This window comes from Rhinopithecus bieti, unplaced genomic scaffold (genome assembly GCF_001698545.2).
Source record: "Rhinopithecus bieti isolate Rb0 unplaced genomic scaffold, ASM169854v2 scaffold_29928, whole genome shotgun sequence".
NCBI lineage: Eukaryota > Metazoa > Chordata > Mammalia > Primates > Cercopithecidae > Rhinopithecus > Rhinopithecus bieti.
In genome coordinates, this window is record NW_016814053.1 from 2,411,188 (window position 1) to 2,430,388 (window position 19,201).

At 41.7% G+C, this 19,201-nt stretch overlaps 1 protein-coding gene across 1 annotated transcript in view; it reads right to left on the reverse strand.

The window, feature by feature from the left end:
* NIN (ninein) overlaps nucleotides 1-19,201 on the reverse strand; it is a 112,400-nt gene that overhangs the window by 53,925 nt on the left and 39,274 nt on the right. The window contains 4 exon segments of the mRNA XM_017849455.1: nucleotides 753-920; nucleotides 1,398-1,544; nucleotides 5,772-5,962; nucleotides 7,908-7,947. Coding sequence (XP_017704944.1) covers nucleotides 753-920; nucleotides 1,398-1,544; nucleotides 5,772-5,962; nucleotides 7,908-7,947 — 546 coding nt within the window.

Consider the following 19,201-nt stretch of genomic DNA (forward strand, 5'->3'; position numbering starts at 1 on the left):
TCTGAAAGCAGAAAACATGAAGGCTACACAAACTCTGAGAGCTGACAATGATCCAGAAACTAGACAATTCCATTGCTTTAGTGATTGCTTAGGAACAGCTATCAGTCTAGAACATAGTTAAGTTTTCTCTAAGGAAAGCATAACATGGTTATTTGTGCTAAAAAGAAAAAACAATTATCTTGGCCAGGTTGCAGTGGCTCACGCCCCTAATCCCAGCTCTTTGGGAGGCCGAGGCATGTGGATCATTTGAGGTCAGGAGTTCAAGAGCATCCTGGCCAACATGGTGAAACCCCGTTTCTACTAAAAATACAAAAATTAGCCGGGCATGGTGGTGTGCGCTTGTAATCCCAGCTACTTGGGAGGCTGAGGCAGGAGAATCGCTTGAACCCAGGAGGTAGAGGTTGCAGTGAGCCGAGATCGCGCCATTACACTCCAGCCCAGGTGACAAAGCAAGACTCCATCTCAAAAAAACAAAACAAACAACAACAACAACAAAACTATCTGGCCCTGTAAATAAACACAATTGTAAGAGTATTTCTCATGTCAGTAATCTGGGGATTAAAAACATGGAAAATACTTAACAAAAGGCTCCTAGTTAAAAGGGCTAAAAAAAAGTTACCTCTTATCTTTGAGACCTTGTGAACAGATGTACCATTAGGGAGAAATAAAATCAAATCACGGTTTAAAAAAAAAAATTGAAAATTTTCAACCCTTCTCCGGTTTGTCATTTTTCTCAATTTTAGCTGCCACACCTTCAGGATCTCCTGGCTGTTCTCAATGCCCTCTTCTTGCCAGGTGTCGAGTATTCTCTCCACAGATGCATGGCCCATCCCATCATCAAGGCAGGAGAAGACCCGAAAGCCAATGGTACTCGTCATTGCTGATGGGGTTGTGGTACGTCGTCCACTCTCATCAAAAGACTGGAAGGAGGAAGAGACTTAAGTAAGCCTAGCTTGATTCCAGGTATTTCAACAAGATATTGGTCAGTCCTGACCACGATGGGTAGAAGGCATGTTTCTCTAATTTACTGTGCCAGGAAAACAGTCATGCAGCCTCTCTGATCTCTGTTCCCAAGTGAGTCAAGCCTACAGAGCTTATCAAGACCAACTATTTTGGAAGAGAGTTCTATGACATAGACGAGATACATCCCTAATTAACACCAGGTTTCTTCTGACCCAGAGCTGACATGACAAGGCATAATTAGTGGTCTTCCCATTGTAATTTATGGTCATTTCTCAGACCCACCCTTCCCTTCCTAATGGTTAAGGCTTTCTAATTCTTTTGCTTCCCTCTCTTTCCTTAGTATTTTGTTTCAGACAACAGATTAATTTATTAGACATTACTCAAATGGATTCTAACTTTTATTCACAAAGAAAGCACTTTTGCTTATTTTTTACCTGCATGGAAAGGTGCCTTTTTAGTTGTCTATATGGAGTAGATGCTGATGGTGTAAGGGATTTTCCATTTTTAAACAAACCATAGAAAAAATCTTCTACACTCATTGTACCGTCAGGATCCAGATTATGGAATACTTCCTCGAGCATCTAGAAAAGAGTCACCACATATTTTAAATACTTCACTGAAAATAACACAAGGCCCAAAGTATACTTCTGGCCAATAGTAATCAGCACCATGGTTGGTCCCAGGACTCCAGAAATATAATTATGCCCCTTTATCCTCATTTTACTGATTTCCCTTTCAAGTAATGATATGCCCTCCTCCTTCACACAAACTAAATAAGTCAATTTCCAGCATATTCATAATCTTATGCAATTTAGCAATTAACTATATTCTCTTTTACTCACACTCCTACAATAGGCAGTCTTTAATGTTGTTACACATTATTCTTACAAATTAAAAAAAATTACCTAAATAATACAAAGATACGGCTTCCTGGCTGGGCATAGTGGCTCACGCCTGTAATCCCAGCACTTTGGGAGGCCGAGGCAGGTGGATCACAAGGTCAGGAGATCGAGACCATCCTGGCTAACATGGTGAAACCCCGTCTCTACTAAAAATACAAAAATTAGCTGGGCGTGGTGGCAGGCGCCTATAGTCCCCGCTGCTCAGGAGGCTGAGGCAGGAGAATGGCGTGAACCCATGAGGCGGAGTTTTCAATGAGCCGAGATCACGCCACTGCACTCCAGCCTGGGCAACAGAGCAAGACTCTGTCAAAAAAAAAAAAAAAAAAAAAAAAAAAAAGAAAAAAAAGATAGAGCTTCCCAGTGTCATAACAGCAGAAAGAAAGTGGTTAGACATCTGTTATACCTTTATACTGTGGTGACCCTTGGTGATATTTTCTTTATCTTGAATTTTTGAAACTGGTATGCTAACACAGCAGAATTTGGTCTGGGACAGATTACAATGATCTGATTACAATTCAGATTTGGGTTCTGAAATCCATAACCTAGGGTTTAGAACCTTACTTGTAACAATACTGAGTGTGTTGGCTTTTTGCTTTCATATTTTAGCACAGGAGAAACAAAGATTTTATGTGTGTGCAATAGATGGGTTCCAAGAGATGTAAAGGCAAGGGAGTTTTGACTGGCTAGTCTGCACTCTCTAATGGTAATCAAATAGCCCCTATCCTGTAATAGGGAAGGGAAGATTGGGCTACAGTCCCATCTAGAAGTTTGCCTGGGGATGGCTGGTTCCCTAGCTCCACAGAGGAATGGGAAGGTGAACAGAGAAACGTGAATCACTGAAGCCACAGAACGAGGAGGAAAGGCAAAACCCTCCTACTAGCAGTCAGATTCTTCTTTATTCTGGGGGCTAAAATGTTTCTACAGGAACATGCCTCCAATGTAAAAAACAGAAATCTCTTGGAGAGCTTGTTAAAATGAAGACCCTAATATAGTAAGTCTGGTGGTGGGGACTCAGACGCAGCATTTCTAATAAGCTCCCAGTTGAGGCCCATGCCACTGAGCAGTAAGGAGACAGAATAAGCAACAAATTGCTCTTGTTGCATTTGAGTCTACAACTGGACTCATTCTAACACAGACCTAAATTCTCTGCAACACATTCTCAAAATTTTCATATTCATTTTGTAAATCTGGACTACTGCTAGGATTTATACAATCTCATTATTGTTGATTTCATTCTTCGTGTAAGGGCTTGAGGCAATTCTTTCATCTCAAATGTTGTTTTCCCCCCAATTCATATCCAATAGGAAACATCAGTTTCCATTCTTGCTTTCATACTACTTCCTCTGGTGGGAACTCTGAAACAAGAAAACCATTCTAAGGAGTGGAAACGTTTGCAAGAAGCAACAATCCTAAAAGAGGATCAAATCAATGGAGAGATATTTGGGGCAAGATTCTGAGGTTGCCAAGATCCCTTAACTTTTCTATCCCATTCTTATCAACCAAAATAATACTCTCCTAGAGGACAAGGCTTTCAGGACCATCATACCAGAAATTATAATCAAGTCCAGGTGTGTTGACTGAAGTTAACAAGGTTAAAAGTTTGGCTCTAACCTTAGATCCACACTGCTTGACCTGTGACATTAGCCAAATCAATGCACCACTTCCAGACTGCCTAAAGACCTTGCACCTGGGAAGTCCTTCCAGTTATTTGAGGTGGTGGAGTGGGCAAGTGATGAATAAAACAGTGTGGATTCAGAAGACCGGGAGGGCTAGGCAGAAAACAATGCTGGTTAAATGGGCAACTGGGGCACGCTCTACACTTCGAGCAGGAGCTGTCTCTGTAACTGTGAGGACATTCTAATTCTCCAGGATACATGGACCAGGTCTTTGGATGGTTGGTTTATGGAAGTGTAAGTTGGAAAATAATCACAAACCCACACACTCAAAGAGGGCCGGAAAATGATGTCAATGAATGAGGCAAGATGGGTTTAAGACATCAGAAAGTAGTGAGTGCTGGGAAACTGAACACAGGGGTGCATGTTCTCTCCAAAGGAGCTGGCTGCATCTTACTGCCCACAAAATGGAGCCAAATCTTTGGATTTTGAGAAAAATCTCCTGATTTTTTTTTTTCAATGTAGCAAAAAGTTCAATTTTAAGAACACGACAAATAAAATAGGCTTGGGGCCAGATTTGGCATCGAGCATGCTAGTGTGCATCTCTGCCCCGTCACTGTTCTTGCTTTTGGAAAAGAGTGTGCTAGTTATAGGCATAAGACAGTGACTCTATTTCCCCTTCATGGAAGCAGGGAACAGCCATGATTTCGCTCTCTCTACCTATAAAATGAGAGGTGACTAAATCTAAAATGGCTTTCAGTTGTAAAATTTTAGGATTCCAAGTAAATGAGATCATCTTGAACTTCCAGCTCCTCTGCGGTTTAGAGCTAGTAATACTAAGTACTACAGTATTTCACTATTTTTCTTTAGCAGGAAAAACACTAAGCAAAAGCTATATTCACACTGCTTGTCCTCAGGCCAGAGGAAAATAACTAAATGTGCTATTTCTTTTCCTGAGCTTTGGAAACTCCACCACAGAAGAAAACGCAGCTTTCCACAAATGGCTACAATTTATTCCAAGAATTGATTTTAGATAAATAATCCAAGTTTGTGCAATATTTTTTGGCAAAAACAACCCAAGATTCTGCATACTGCACTGATTTACAATTCAGGAGAATAAATTTAATTTTATGACTCAATAGTCACCAATGAAAATAAATGACCACTGAGCCATTAAAAGGTATATAAAGCCATTAAAAGGGTATATAAAGCCATTAAAAGGGGATATAATGGTCAAATACACACGGAAGAAGGGGAAAACAACAACAAAAAATTTCTGTAAGGCTACTTGGAAGCTTTTGATAATAAGTCAAAAGCTATTATTTGTTTACAAAAATACCACTAAACAAATATTTCTATTATTTGTTTAGAAAAATAATACCACTTACCTCCTGAGCAAGCAGAAAGCATGGTTTCAAATATCATTATAATCAAAGATTCCCAAAGCGACAACTGTAGCCCTAACCTAACTCTCTCCAGTCCTTATTTTCAGCTCGTTGAAAGACACATCTTAGAATTATTTCTATTCTTAGGTTTCACAGCTATTCATGCACCCAGTCCTACCAGTTCCTCTCTTAATTTTTTAGAAAACATAAAGCTCAGAGTTTTCCCAAAGAATAGTCTTTTGGGGGCTCCTTAGTACTCCAAACTCTTCTTAGTACTTTCAAAACAACCAATCTACCCTTTACCATTTTCTCATGACCAGAATATTGTGATGGCTGCTGGCTGCTCTCACCCAAGGCTCTCTTCATGCCAATATGTAAAAGCAGTTTCGCTCCTGTCAGCAAGCAAGATTTTTCTCTATATCGCTCAATCTGCTTAAGAACTCAGGGATGATATTGAGATGTTCTTTCCAAAAACTTAAATTTATCCTTCTGGCCTACAAAATACTCCAACTCAAATCTACTGAAATCCTTGCTTAATTCTTCCTCCACATGTTTCCCACATTTTACTCTGCGAATGGCACCTCTACAAATACATGTGACATCATGGCTACACAGAGCTAGTGCCTGACAGTTTCACATGGGGTAACCTGCCTACCACAGTGAGCTTGCAATAGCTGGGTAAGTGTCAGCCCTTGTCAGTTTTTCTTTTCCACAACACAACAAGAGCTCCTCAATGACAGAATCTGTATGAATGACTTCGGAAAAATGACTTCTTAGGAAAAAAATCTTTATGAATGACTTCTTAGGAGAAAACAAGCTGCAGAGAGCCACACCACAGCTGTTCCTAGCCTGTGGCCAGCCACGCTTTTACCATCACTATTATTCCTGAATTACACTGCGAGGCTCACCTCTCCATCCACACTCTGTAAACCGTACTGCTCACAGATGGAGACCAGCTTCTTCCGGTTCAGGTGACCATCACGGGTGATCCCCAAATCTTCACAAACTTCTTGCAGTTTCTCTTCTATCCAGTCTTGGGGAGGGGAAGATCCACTCTGTGAAGCATTCAAGTCATCTGGGTTCCAAAACCTTAACTGGCCTGAGAGAGAAGCAAATATTGCACGGTTTCTAAAGGAATGACAAAGAGAGAGTGCCTATTCTTAAAGAAAACTGTGCTTTCTGAAAATCAATATTATAAGAAAAAGACAATAAATGTCAATTCCATTTTGATTTGGTCCTGAAGCTCCCATGAAACAGAATCAATGGTTCTAAGGCTGCAACTAGAGTAAATGGGTACTTTTTGGCTCCCTGACAGTCATTACTGTGTAATAAATATAATCTCCTGTGCAACATTGCAAAGTTCTAGGTTTGTTTTATTTCAATACTGAGCACATCACAAGCTTAGGCTATAGTGATCATAAGAGAATGCTGGTTGAGAGCCATTATCGAGAACTCTATAAGCTCTATCTCAGCTATAGCTACCAGAATGTATTACCTCCACTTTCTTTCCAGTCTAAGTACTACAGCATCTTTTACTGAAAAGAAAATAATCTCATGATAAAAGTCTCAAGATGGCCGGGCGCGGTGGCTCACACCTGTAATCCCAGCACTTCGGGAGGCCGAGGCAGGCGGATCATGAGGTCAGGAGATCGAGACCATCCTGGCTACAGTGAAACCCCGTCTCTACTAAAAATACAAAAAAATTAGCCCGGCATGGTGGCGGGTGCCTGTAGTCCCAGCTACTCGGGAGGCTGAGGCAGGAGAATGGCATGAACCCGGGAGGCAGAGCTTGCAGTGAGCCGAGATCCGGCCACTGCACTTCACCTGGGCGACAGAGCGAGACTCCATCTCAAAAAAAAAAAAAAAAAAAAAAAAAGTCTCAAGATTAGCCTGTTCCCAAATCTTTATATATGAATATTCTGACATACAGAAACCAACAGTTCAACTGAAAAAAAAAAAAAAAAAATTCAATGGTTGTAAGCTGTAAGTTCCCAGTTATCTATACATTAAGGTAAATTTCATTTGAAGACTTAAGGATCAAACTACTTATTTAAAAATCAAAACTGCTTATTTATTCTCTATTAAAAGCCCTCGCTTGTAAATTTTGCTTTACACATTAGAGATTCTGTAAAGTCATTACTTAAACATGAGATAATTACTGGCACAATTTTGTGTGCTTGGAAGAACCTTAGAGGGTTGAAAGGCATATTTAGTGCTACTCCCACTCTTTACTGACAGGAATTAAGCCCATTACTGCTGTGGCGTTTCAACCTAGAGAACAGGTTGTAATTACACTTAAGTACAGCTAATCCACAGAGGGTTGTGAAGTGGGCTGAGGTTCTGTTAGCTGAACCACAGTGCCATCTTGTGGCCAGAGGATCAACTTGTTCTGATGCTTCTGAAACACATTTGAAACTTGTCAAAGGATGCATTTTTAAGTTAACTAATTAATTTATATTGTTATTTTTATTTTTTGAGACAGAGTCTCTTCTGTTATCCAAGCAGGAGTGCAGTGGCACAATCACGGCTCACTACAGCCTCCAACTCTTGGGCTTAATGGATTCTTCCACCTCAGCCTTCTGAGTAGCTGGGACGACAGGCACGTGCTAACCACACCTGGCTATTTTTAGTAGAGACAGGGTTCGCCATGTTGCCCAGGCTGGTCATGAACTCCTGGGCTCAAGTGATCCTCCTGTCTTGGCCTCCCAAAGTGCTGGGATTACAGGCGTGAGCCACTGTGCCTAGCCAAGGGATGCATTTTAATAGGTCACTATTTAGGACTGTTATAAAATTAATCTGAAAGTCTGTATGAGAGAAATTAGCCCATAAGTGAAATTATGTATCTCAGTTACCATCTCTTGCATGATATTAAATGCTAGGATTTTAAAACTAAAAGCTATCAATTGTGAATAAATTTTTTGTTGCTGTTTTTCTTAATGTTAATTCCCAGCTGGCCTCCAGCATAAGAGATCAGAAAGACGGGGTGTGGAGAGCACCTGGCAGCCCTTCCCTTCCAGGCATGTCCTGACACACTCGGCTCTTACCTTCCGCTTCATACTCCTCACTGCGTTGCGTCTTCCAGTGCTAGAGGAGGCAAGAGAAGATTAGTGTGCTTTATAACTTATTCAGAAAGAACTATCCTAGCTTTTCCTAGAGCAGATCACTCTCTGGCTCTGAAATCATCATCTAAGTGAGTCACATAATTTCAGGACTCTCTAGTGTATCCATCTAGATAAGTTCTCTTCAGTTAACCAGCCAATCAGGACGAGACTCCTAAGAAACACCACACAGCCTTCTGCAGCATTTCACCAATGATTTGTCCTCATTTGCTAGGTCACTTATTCAACAGCAAAACCTATCAAAACCAATTAAACCCAGCCAAAGCAAATATCCAGTATCATCAACCAACAAGTATCTATACACATGCATTTATGAATTTATTCTTCAATAAATGTGTACTGAGTGCTTCTTTTTGTGCTAGGTACTGTGCTAAGTCTTGGTAATACAACCATAAACAACCATGAACAGGACAAACATATTTCCTGCCTCAAGAAGTTTATATGCTAATGAAGACAAGCAGACAAGAAAACAGGAAATACAACAGGGTAGTATTTTAAGTGCTATGACAAGGAAGTTCAAGATGCTATGTGGCTACACAGATGGGATACTTTAGACTTGGTAGATCGGGAAGAAGCAATGTCTAAACTGAGACTCGAAGGATAAACTGCAGAGAGCCAAATGAAAAGAAGGGGACAGTTGTTATTTGCTGAAGCAAGAAGGCAATAATGAGCCTGGTTTATCTGTGGCATAGTGAGGAGAGAGATGCAACTTAAAATAAGTAGGCTAGAGAAAGTGTAAGTAAAATGTACATTACCAGTAAATTACATTAAAGGCAGTTCAATTTATCTGAACTGGACCATTTTGCCACCTTATCATGCTTCATTACTCCTGCCTCTTCTCCAAAGTCACAGCATACAGTTGTAATTTGTGCACTGCACAAAAGTGCCCTGCTAAGGGCACAGGTCAGGACCAAAATTCAGCCCTTGCTCCACTGGCTGGGGACGGTACAGGTCGTCTTTTGACCAGTTGCAACAAGTAGGTCCACAGTGGCTGTGGCTTCCAGCAAATGGCTTTATCCTCTCCAGCAAACTGCCCCAAACTAATCACTGTTATGGGGGGTTACTACAACCATCAAAGAAAACCCTGCTAGAAAAGGTGAATCGCCCTTTCCAAATGCAGCTGCTGTCATAGCAGTGATCTAGCTTTATGAATGAAGCTGCCTTTGGTAACAAGTAACCAGCACATTTTCTGGGTAGCTGACCTGTACAAGATGACTTGATTTCTTAGAATCCGAAAATAAACTCAACAGGAAAGTCAGCCTAATTAATACCTGTCTCTAGAACTTGGATTCCTCATGACAGATGGTATGCCACGTACAATTTAGATGAAATGTTGTTTTTCAGTAGTTCATTCACGTTAATATGAGTTGAAGTTCTTCTTTCAGGCAATCTACCCTCATCTACTTTATTCTCCACACTCAACAGTGGTAGTTCTCTCCTCTTAAATGAGGTCCAACCACCTATCATGGTTTCACAGGTCCACGTTTTACTTAGATATTTAAGATAGTATCAATTCAGAGAGTTCATTTAATTTGACCATACCAAACTGACAATGCTGAGATGGGTTACTGCTGACAAACGGAAGACACCAAAAGGCCATAACTCAAAATGCTGAAGTTCACTACAATTCATGCAGATTACAATGGAAAGTCACTAATAAACACGGTATCAATGAAAAATGAATTAGGACATGGTGTGAGTTTTGCTTGTGATAACGATTTCATCAGCTCACTCAGCCTACATTTCTACATAAAGACGTCTCTCCAATCTAGTGGATGTCTGAGGCATGGTGGGGATGGGGAGTGAATCGTAAAGTCAACAGTCCTTCATAAATTTTCTTACATTCTCATTTCTGGTCAGAATTAAATTGTTTTTGCATAAGAAAATTTAGGGCCGGGCGCGGTGGCTCAAGCCTGTAATCCCAGCACTTTGGGAGGCCGAGAAGGGCAGATCACAAGGTCAGGAGATCGAGACCATCCTGGCTAACACGGTGAAACCCCGTCTCTACTAAAAAATACAAAAAACTAGCCAGGCGAGGGTGCCTGTAGTCCCAGCTACTCAGGAGGCTGAGGCAGGAGAATGGCGTAAACCCAGGAGGTGGAGCTTGCAGTGAGCTGAGATCCGGCCACTGCAGTCTAGCCTGGGAGACAGAGCGAGACTCTGTCTCAAAAAAAAAAAAAGAAAATTTAAAAGAACAAAATCATCCTGCCTGTCTGTCCCTCCACATTTATTTCCCTAGTCAACAGAGCAGACAATTTAAATGCTCATACTACTCTGGCATCCAAAATTATAAAATTCATTATTTAGCATACCAGTTGGAAACACCCCAGAACTAGATCCACTAATTCCACCTATGACAAATAAAATAGGGTTTTATGGTCTCAGAACCATTGGTCAAAACCTACCAAATCTCAAACAGGGGATGATTTCTAACAGCAGAAACAAATGGGAGAAATGGCAGGAGAATGTTATCACTGGCCCCAAAACATAAAGAGAGTCCCAGTTGGAATATACAGCTGTAAAAATGCAAAGCACACACCTTCGAAAAATCCTTGTCATTACTAAAGCATTGGCTCATTTACTTCTCAGTTCATCTGAAAATAGTGAGCACAGAATTCAGAGAAGCAAGATGCTCCAATATACTGTTTCCAACGTCTTATGAGTCTATGGGACTGGGTGCTTATGTCTGATTCACTCTCTGGGACAGCACTTCCCTGCTGCCTTCTTCCCTGGATTCTTACTCCTAACTAATAAGGGATCGAGTACGGAGGCCACTGTGTAGACTTAGGAGCCAGAGTGCCTGGTGCTGAATCATGGCTTCCCTATCAGGTTGGCCTTAGGCAAGCTTCTGACGACTTCTGCCTCAGGTTCTCTGCCTCTAAAATGGGAACAAAGTAGTACGTATTTCACGGAGTTATGGTAAAGTGCTTAGAATTGTGCCTGGCACATAGTAAGCTCTATACAGTTTTGTTATTTTTATTGGACATATGTTTATATGATACATGTAGAATTTATTTTAATTTCCATATTTAAACTTAAAGCATTCAATTGGGTCGGCCTGGGAAGGTATCTGTCATTCATATACATTTGTAAGAAAAATGCCAAGTCTTCCCAGCAGAGAAGCAAGAAACACAGACAATTCACATAAGAGGCTACATAATTAAAAAAAAAAAAAAAATGGAGGAAGGTTCATCTCAACAGCAATCAAAGAAAGATTAAAACCAAGAAGTCATTTTGTTCCCCACAAAAAGGTCATTTTGTTCCTATTAAATTAGCAAAGTATTTAAGACATGACTTCTACTATTATCAAGGTTATGATTTAAAATAGGTCTGTTTATATGTCATGGGTAGCACCGTAAATGGTTATTACTTTTAGTAACGTAATGGCTTTATGTATCAAAAGCAATAAAATGTTCATACTTTTGGTCCAATAATTTCACTTGGTATTCAAAGACAATAAAATCGAGGAAGAAAAGCCATATGTGTAAATATGTACATCACAGCACTTTTTGTAACAAGAAAGTATTAAAAACAATTTAAATATTCAACAACAGCCTAAAGTATAATGATACATTATAATGTAGCGATTAAAAGCATAATTAAAAAACCATGTAGGAACATGGAAAAGCATCTTATGAAACGTTAAATGAAAGACCATTACAAAAATGCTATCTATACGATGAAAAAATATTTATACAATTAGACAAAGGCTGGAAGGAAACGGAGATAATAAAAACAGATGCATCTTGGTTGAAGGATGATGGGAAACAATTTCCTTTTATTCTTTTACTGTTATAAATGTTGTTTATGCAACAGAAACAGGTACAACTCTCACTATTTGCCCACTAAGTTTTCACTAAATTCATTTCCTGTGACTTGGGGGTGGGATAAAGGGAAGCTCCCTCCTTTGGGCAAATATTGCTCTGCAGCATCTGCAACATCTCCCCATATTATGACAGATGAGGAGGTTTGGTGGGAAGCCCAGGTGCTGCTCAGGCTGGTGAATGTTGGATGCCAACGCCTCCTAAACTTAGCAGACTGCGGCAAGATCAGAGACACTCAACTGAGACCTGCCTTGCGGACTGAGACCATCCCAAAGAGACATTCTTGAGACAGTCCAACCCCAAAGCGTCAGATATGGCACAGCCTTCGAAAGCCCAGACAGCATCCTCATCTTCAATGATTTCACACAAAATCTTAAGGCAAGTGGGGGTGGAGGTTGGGGAAAAGGATAAACATGGTTTTGTTTGGGTTTGTTTTTAAGACAGAGTCTCACTCTGTACTGCAGCTTCAACCTCCCAGGCTCAGGTGATCCTCTGGCCCTCCCCGCCGACCCACCTACAGGTTCCTGCTACCACACCAGGCTCATTTTTGTATTTTTTTTTTTGTAGAGATGGGGTTTTGCTATGTTGCCCAGGCTGGTCTTCAATTCCTGGGCTCAATTCCAGCCACCTCAGCCTTCCAAAGTGTTGGGATTACAAGTGTGAGTCACTGCACCGAGTCACTTTAAACATGTTTTAAAGTCTTCTGGGAGCAGCGGTATCCCAAGAATTCCTTTGTAAGAAACACAGATCCAGCCAGGACCACCCTGCTAAAAGGAGAAACAGGCTTATACTAATGGCTACATTTTCATTCCAAGACCACCTCAGTTGGAGATGGGGCTTACCACACAGATATGAGGAATTCTGTGCTTCATCCTACCTAGTCTCCACCGAGGATCTGTTCCCTTAATCAGAGGGAGAAAAGCACAGGGTGGTTGAGCATTTGTTATTAAATTGCTATTTCGGGGGGTGGGTGGAGGAAGATTCAATTCATTCACAGCTCATTTATTTTCATTCTCACTGCCTGGAGCCAGTAGTTCCAATTAGAAAGCAGGGAGAGGAGGAGGTTAGAAGGCTGGGAAGTATTAAATCATTCGGTTACTGGAACACCACCAGTAAAGGGAGGCATCATTCTGGAAGAGGGTCCTTCAATTGCTGATGGCTTTCGCAGCACAGTGGAAGCCTGGCAGGTGGCCTGTAGACATAGATCTGCGATGAACACTAGAAGGACGATTATCACAAAAATCTTTGGAAAAGTAGAGGGGAAAGCAAGGGACAATGGCTGAGATGTGTTCACAAGACTGAATTCATAAGATTTATTTATTCCCTTGAAATGTATGTAGCCTCTCACTGGAGAAAGAATGGATATTAATACACATAAAAATCATCCTGTGGGACTTCAGTTTCTCCCTACTCTGTAGGCACAGTTGTGGACAAATAAGCAAAAAGGTTTGGCAGAGACACTGTGTGGGCTGTTTGGCTCCACCACTTTCCGTGACCCCTCAGTACCTTACAAAGTGAGGAGGGCACTCCAGTGCACCCAAAGGGACATGCAGCCATATGCTTGGCACTTAGGAAACCTTAGCTACTGTTATTATTTCAGTCAGAAAAAATAATGTGTTTAGGGGTTTAGACTGCAGAGCCACACTTGAGTTCAATTTCAGGTCTACCACTTACTCGTGGTGTGACCTTGGCCAAGTTACTTAACCTCTGTATGCCTCAGTTTCCTCATGAGTACATGAATAACAACATGTACCTCTGACGGTGTGCTTCATATTTGGAAAGCACTTACAACAGTGCCCGGTAAGTGCCAAGCATTTGTTAATAAATATTACAATTACTATTCTTACTACTTGGATGTGTAAAACTAGGCCAAGGGCAGAAGAAACAGCAGACAGACCAGTGCCAGCTTTAAAGAACAAACCCAGAAGAGACTCTCTTTAAAAGTTACAGCCTTGATATGTTAATTGGTTTTAGTTATTTCACAATGTATCCATATATCAAAACATCATGTTGTACACTGTACACGTACATAACTTTTATAATCATACTTTAATAAAGTTAAGGAAATCCCCCAGAACTATAGCTTTGAGCATGATGATTGTGATGAGGCGATGAACTGCCAATTCACCTTAGGATCAGGGCTTCCCCTGGGGCCCCTCCCTGCAGACAGTGTCCCCTAGGCAGCCACGGCTGGCAGGGGCTGCCTTGTCCTTCCTCATTACCATGCCAGTGTACTGGCCAACAGCCCCATTGAGAGTAGGCAGAGGGGAGAAGGTCAGAGGTTGTCCAACCCCAAAATGGCTGCTCACAAGACAGTCCCCACACCCTAAGGCAGACAAAGGGAGTCCCCCCAAACCCACTCTGTGGGCCATGCATCTCAATGTCATGCTGGCCATTGTAGCCAGCTCTTGCGTTGTCCTACAGCTGGACAAGGGTGCTCTGCACACGGCGGCTGCACAGGCGGCACCGATTTTTGGAATGCTTTCTTTGGAGGGACATCTGCTTTGCTGGACTGCAGAGCAGATGGCCCGAGCCTCCTGGATCTCCAGCTTCCAGTCCCAAGGCCGGGCCAGCATCTGCAGCCTGTGGTCCTGGTGTGGCCCCTGCCCACAATAGCCCAGCCACTACCCCCACCAGCCATCTGCTCCAGCGCAGACCTTTGCACCCCGCAGAATGTACGGCTAATTAAAATCATTACGGGGGCAGATGTGGGCCATTCTTTCCCAGCAGAGGTTGCCGAGCTGATCTCAGCAGCCTCAGAGCCTGGCGTAGATTTTTTTTTTTCTTTGGAAAGGAGAAAGCCCTGTAAACCCAGAGAGAAGAGGAAGGAAATGTACTAGAGTAACACAGCTCCCCAAACTGAGCTGTAGTTTGCATTTAGAAGAGCAGCACATTTAGCTAAGCACAGGAAGTCTCTGAGAAAAACCAGAAATCAGTTTAAGAAGAGTGCTCATTAAAGAAACTTCAAGACTTTCAAAAAAAATACAGCATTTATGGTGTATTTCACTAACAGTCCTAAGTATTTACAAAGCCTGTGCTCTGAGCTGGGTAGTGGAAGCTGAGTGCGCCTGGCAGGGCTGGCTATTGTTTCTGCAGGGACATACTTCCTGGGACTGTGGTTCATTTTCCACTATGCCACCTTTGAAGGCAAAGGCAATGGAGAGCCTGACAGCCCAGCTCCCAATCTCTCCATTCTGAACTCCGGGACAAGCTCCTAAGGCCAGGGTTGTCACGACCAGAATGCAAATCAGTGCCTTTATCTTTTAAGGCAATTAACTGCTACAAGTGCATGCAGGGGATAACAGGAATTAATACGATTTTTAAATGCACATACATTTAGATGAGTCCTATTATAAATTCACACACATTTAGATGAGTCCTGCTACACTGAAGGCTAAAAGGCCTTTGGTACCACTGGTTCAAGGAAATGCTGAATTTAAGAGTTTGGGCCTTAAGCCTCTTCTCCTACCAAGCAAGGATGGGGACTAGTTTTGGTTCACTGGATTTTAAAGTCCTTAAAGGAAAGAGATTAAAAAAATACCTTTCCTGCTCCTCAGAGTTGCTCAGTAAGTAACGAATACTACTTTTCTGTTGGAAAATAGTTAATGATAGGTAGGACAGAAAATGTTACTGTCATCATGAAAATTAATTCTTGATTTCTTGCCTATTTTAGTTTCTAGTTAGAAAATAAATATTATAAATTTTTGATCTGGAAGGAGGTGGGGGTGGGGTCTGGTCTCCAAGAGAATTGCCGCTGGGATCAAGTCAGGAAGGCTTACCAGGACACCAAAGCCTAAAAGTATGTGTCAGAAAAAAAGACATTTTATAAGCTTTGAAGGGGCTTCTTTCTATCACTTTCAAATGATCTACAATTGCATCTTGAATGAATGTTTCATCTCTGGGAATAGCCATATGATCTGATAAGACTTAAGACAATGAAGGAAAAGACTGGAATTCCATTTAAAAAAAAAAAAAGTCTATCCTGAAGACATCATGGCCTTTGGTAGAATAAATGGCATCAACAATAAAACTGCTTGCTTTGTCAAAGACCAGAACAGAAAATTTAACAAGGGAGTAATAGGAAAATAGGTGCATTTCAGCTACAAAAGATCTTAGCAGAACTTCTCTTGGTTATTAAGTTTACTCCAGAATTAAATATTGACTCTGTACGATGTAAATGAATAATTCATAAACTGCAAAGTTATGCATACATGAAAATGAACATAAGGGAAAAGATAAGTCAGTTTCACACTTCTTGAAGAAGTTTCATTTTATGTAGGGTAGTAAAATCAGTTTGTCTTTTTTTAAGCTTTTTAACAACCACCTCCCCATCCTCCTACCCTCACAGTCCCAACACAAAGACTGGATTTGCTTGTAGTGCAGTAATCAGCTTTAACTTTTCTCTCAGGTCCTCACTTAAACCACACTGTGCAAGCCAATGGTTTTGGCTTACACTACTATTGTCTACAGTTGGAAAAATGACTGTATAACACCCTTGCTGTTGATAAGAATCTTACTAGACCCGATTTATTCCCTGTGGAGGAAAACAGTTAACAAGGTGTACCCTGTTTTCAACCAGGGCAGAAAGCAAAGTGGCCCTGCCCCAATTGTATTAATTGCACAACCTTTTCTACCAGGTCTGAGTAATCGAGAACAGAATTGAGAATTAGTTTAGTTTAGTTTTGTTTTCCTTTCCACCTACCCTCAGAAGAAACATGAGCATAAAATTCAAGGACAGTTCAGTAGCTATTAATACACAAGGCAAAAAATGTACTCTTCTGACTCTCACTTGTTTCTTAACGAAGTAAAGCAAAAACAGTGACAACCAAAATCTTCTCATTAATCACACCATAGGTTGGAATCAAGAAGGTATCCTTTGTTAGTCTGGATTAATTCAGAATAGAAATGGCCAACTGAATTGACTTGAGCAAAATGATCCTATAAAAAAAGAAAATCACCACTTTCTTTTCAATATCACCCAAGATGAGAGGTCAGACTCCCAAGGAATCCATTTGTCAGATAAACACGTGAAATTGGAAGTCGAACCCTCATGGTAGCCTGATGGTGGGACCTACCTGTCACTTATGAATTAGCACATTCTGCTTCGGGATTTCCAAATGAAATTCTGAAATGCGTATTTTAGTGCTGAAAATCTGGCTAGGTTACAGCAGCCTTTCCCTACAGAGTAGCTTTATTGCCTTGTAAACTAAACTTGGCAGAAGAGACACGCTTAATAGCTAGGTTATATATTTTCTGTTTCAGCAGGAAAGAATCAAAGTGCCTGATAGAAGCATGGGATGGGGGAAGGGATGGAAACTACTAAAATGTTTACAATTTATGTTGGGGCTTTAACGTATACAAACTAAAACAAAAGTAAAACATGATCAAAAGCAACTCGTAACAAGATTTATTTTCATACATTCTACTCAGGAGAGGAGGCCAAGGTGGCAGAACATTTGCTACCCCCTAGTGCCAATATGGGCTCTCCCACCCGTGCCACCACATCACAGTGGGCACTCTGAATAGGCACCAGATGAGCTCCAAGTTCCTTGTAAGTAATGAAGCCTGAAGCTTCACAGTGGACTTACATTAAATATAAACTTAGTTGCTTCAAAGCAATCTCTATAATAGCCTCCCTCTCACATGCCTATATTTCTAGATGTTTTCTTGAGTGGGAGATGAAGGGTGGAGTTGTAAGTAGACTGCAGTGAATGATTCTCAGTAATCACTGAGGATGACCCGTAATTTGGATTATGCTTATGGGCAATAGGAGAAGGCCCTCCAAATAAGGACGCAGAGAAAACATTGTGAACCACTAACCCAAGAGCCTAGGAAGGAATTCTGGCTGACCTGTAGCAACTTCCCGTACTATGAAATCACCTTAGAGGGCAAAAAAGGAGAAACTATTATTTTATCTTTTCAGATGACTGTCTGCTCACTAATCCCTATAGGATGAGTTCCTAGAAGGAAGCCAGCCCCTTGGGGACAGTTTTACAGGAATTGTGACACTGTTCCATTCCACTGCCCACCCCTCCACAATCCTCAGAAAAATAAAATTATTCTTTGATGCAACCTAGAGCTAAAATTCGTCTTCTCTTGAGTAGCAACAGTCAGATTTCCCTCTCTTTAACTTCGGATGATGGGTTTAGGCCTTTTATTGTCTTCATCACAAACAGAAAAGTCATTTTAGGAAAATGAGGCATGTCTGAGAGCAGGGGAAACTGAAGTCCAAAAGTGAGCTGAGAATCCCTCCTTTCCCTAAGCTGGGATCCCGAAGTCAAAGGAAAATGGCAATCAAAACAAAGAAGGCCTGGCTCCAACTCCCCATCTTATTACTCCTTATGAAATAGTCACATCAGAGGAGACTCGACCCCAGTCCCTCCTTCCACATTGCCCAGTAGCCCCAGGATTAAGTATGAGCCCAAGTTGGGAGCCCAAATTCCCAACATCCTCAAAGAGAGGAGACAGAAGGGCTTTCAGCAACCAAAAGGGAGAAAAAAACAGCCAGTAGTAAAATAAAGAACTGTCAAGAGGCCGGGCGCGGTGGCTCACACCTATAATCCCAGCACTTTGGGAGGCTGAGGCAGGTGGATCATGAGGTCAGGAGTTCAAGCCCAGCCTGGCCAAGATGGTGAAACCCCGTCTCTACTACAAATACAAAAATTAGCCAGGTGTGGTGGCACGTGCCTGTAACCCCAGCTACTAGGGAGGCTGAGGCGGAGAATTGCTTGAACCTGGGAGGCGGAGGTTGCAGGGAGGCGGAGGTTGCAGTGAGGGGAGATTGTGCCACTGCACTCCAGCCTGGGTGACAGAGTAAGACTCCATCTCAAGAGAAAAACAAAACAAAACAAAAACAAGAACTGTCAGATTCAGAACTCATTATAAGAGGAGGAAATCGATTCCACACATCATTGAGAATTTTTTTCCTCCTGCTCTGCAGCTGGGGGCCACTCTAGAACAGGGAAGATCACTGGGTCTCCTCAGAGACCTGCACAGCTTCTGTAGAAGGAACAGAGGTTTCTAGAGCAAGCTTGTGCTGCCCATTGCATGAACTTCTGAAGGCCAACAGAATGGCCCTCAACTGCTAAGCCTAATATGGAAAGCGGCCAGAAACAGGAATGCTGTCTTGACATAATAGTAAGTAGCAAGACTGACACATTGACAAGGCTGTACCACAAGATTCCTGCATACACGGCAGTGAAGGCAGCGAGTGTGACCCATAGCCATAGCTGCTGTGCAGAGCTGGGCTTTGCCCTTTTAACTGCCAACAGGAACATCGAAAATGTCTTGTGTGAAGCTATTAACATTTTTTTTTTTTTTGAGACAGGGTCTTGCTCTGTCACTCAGGCTGGAATGCAGTGGCATGATCTCGGCTCACTGCAACCTCTGTCTCCC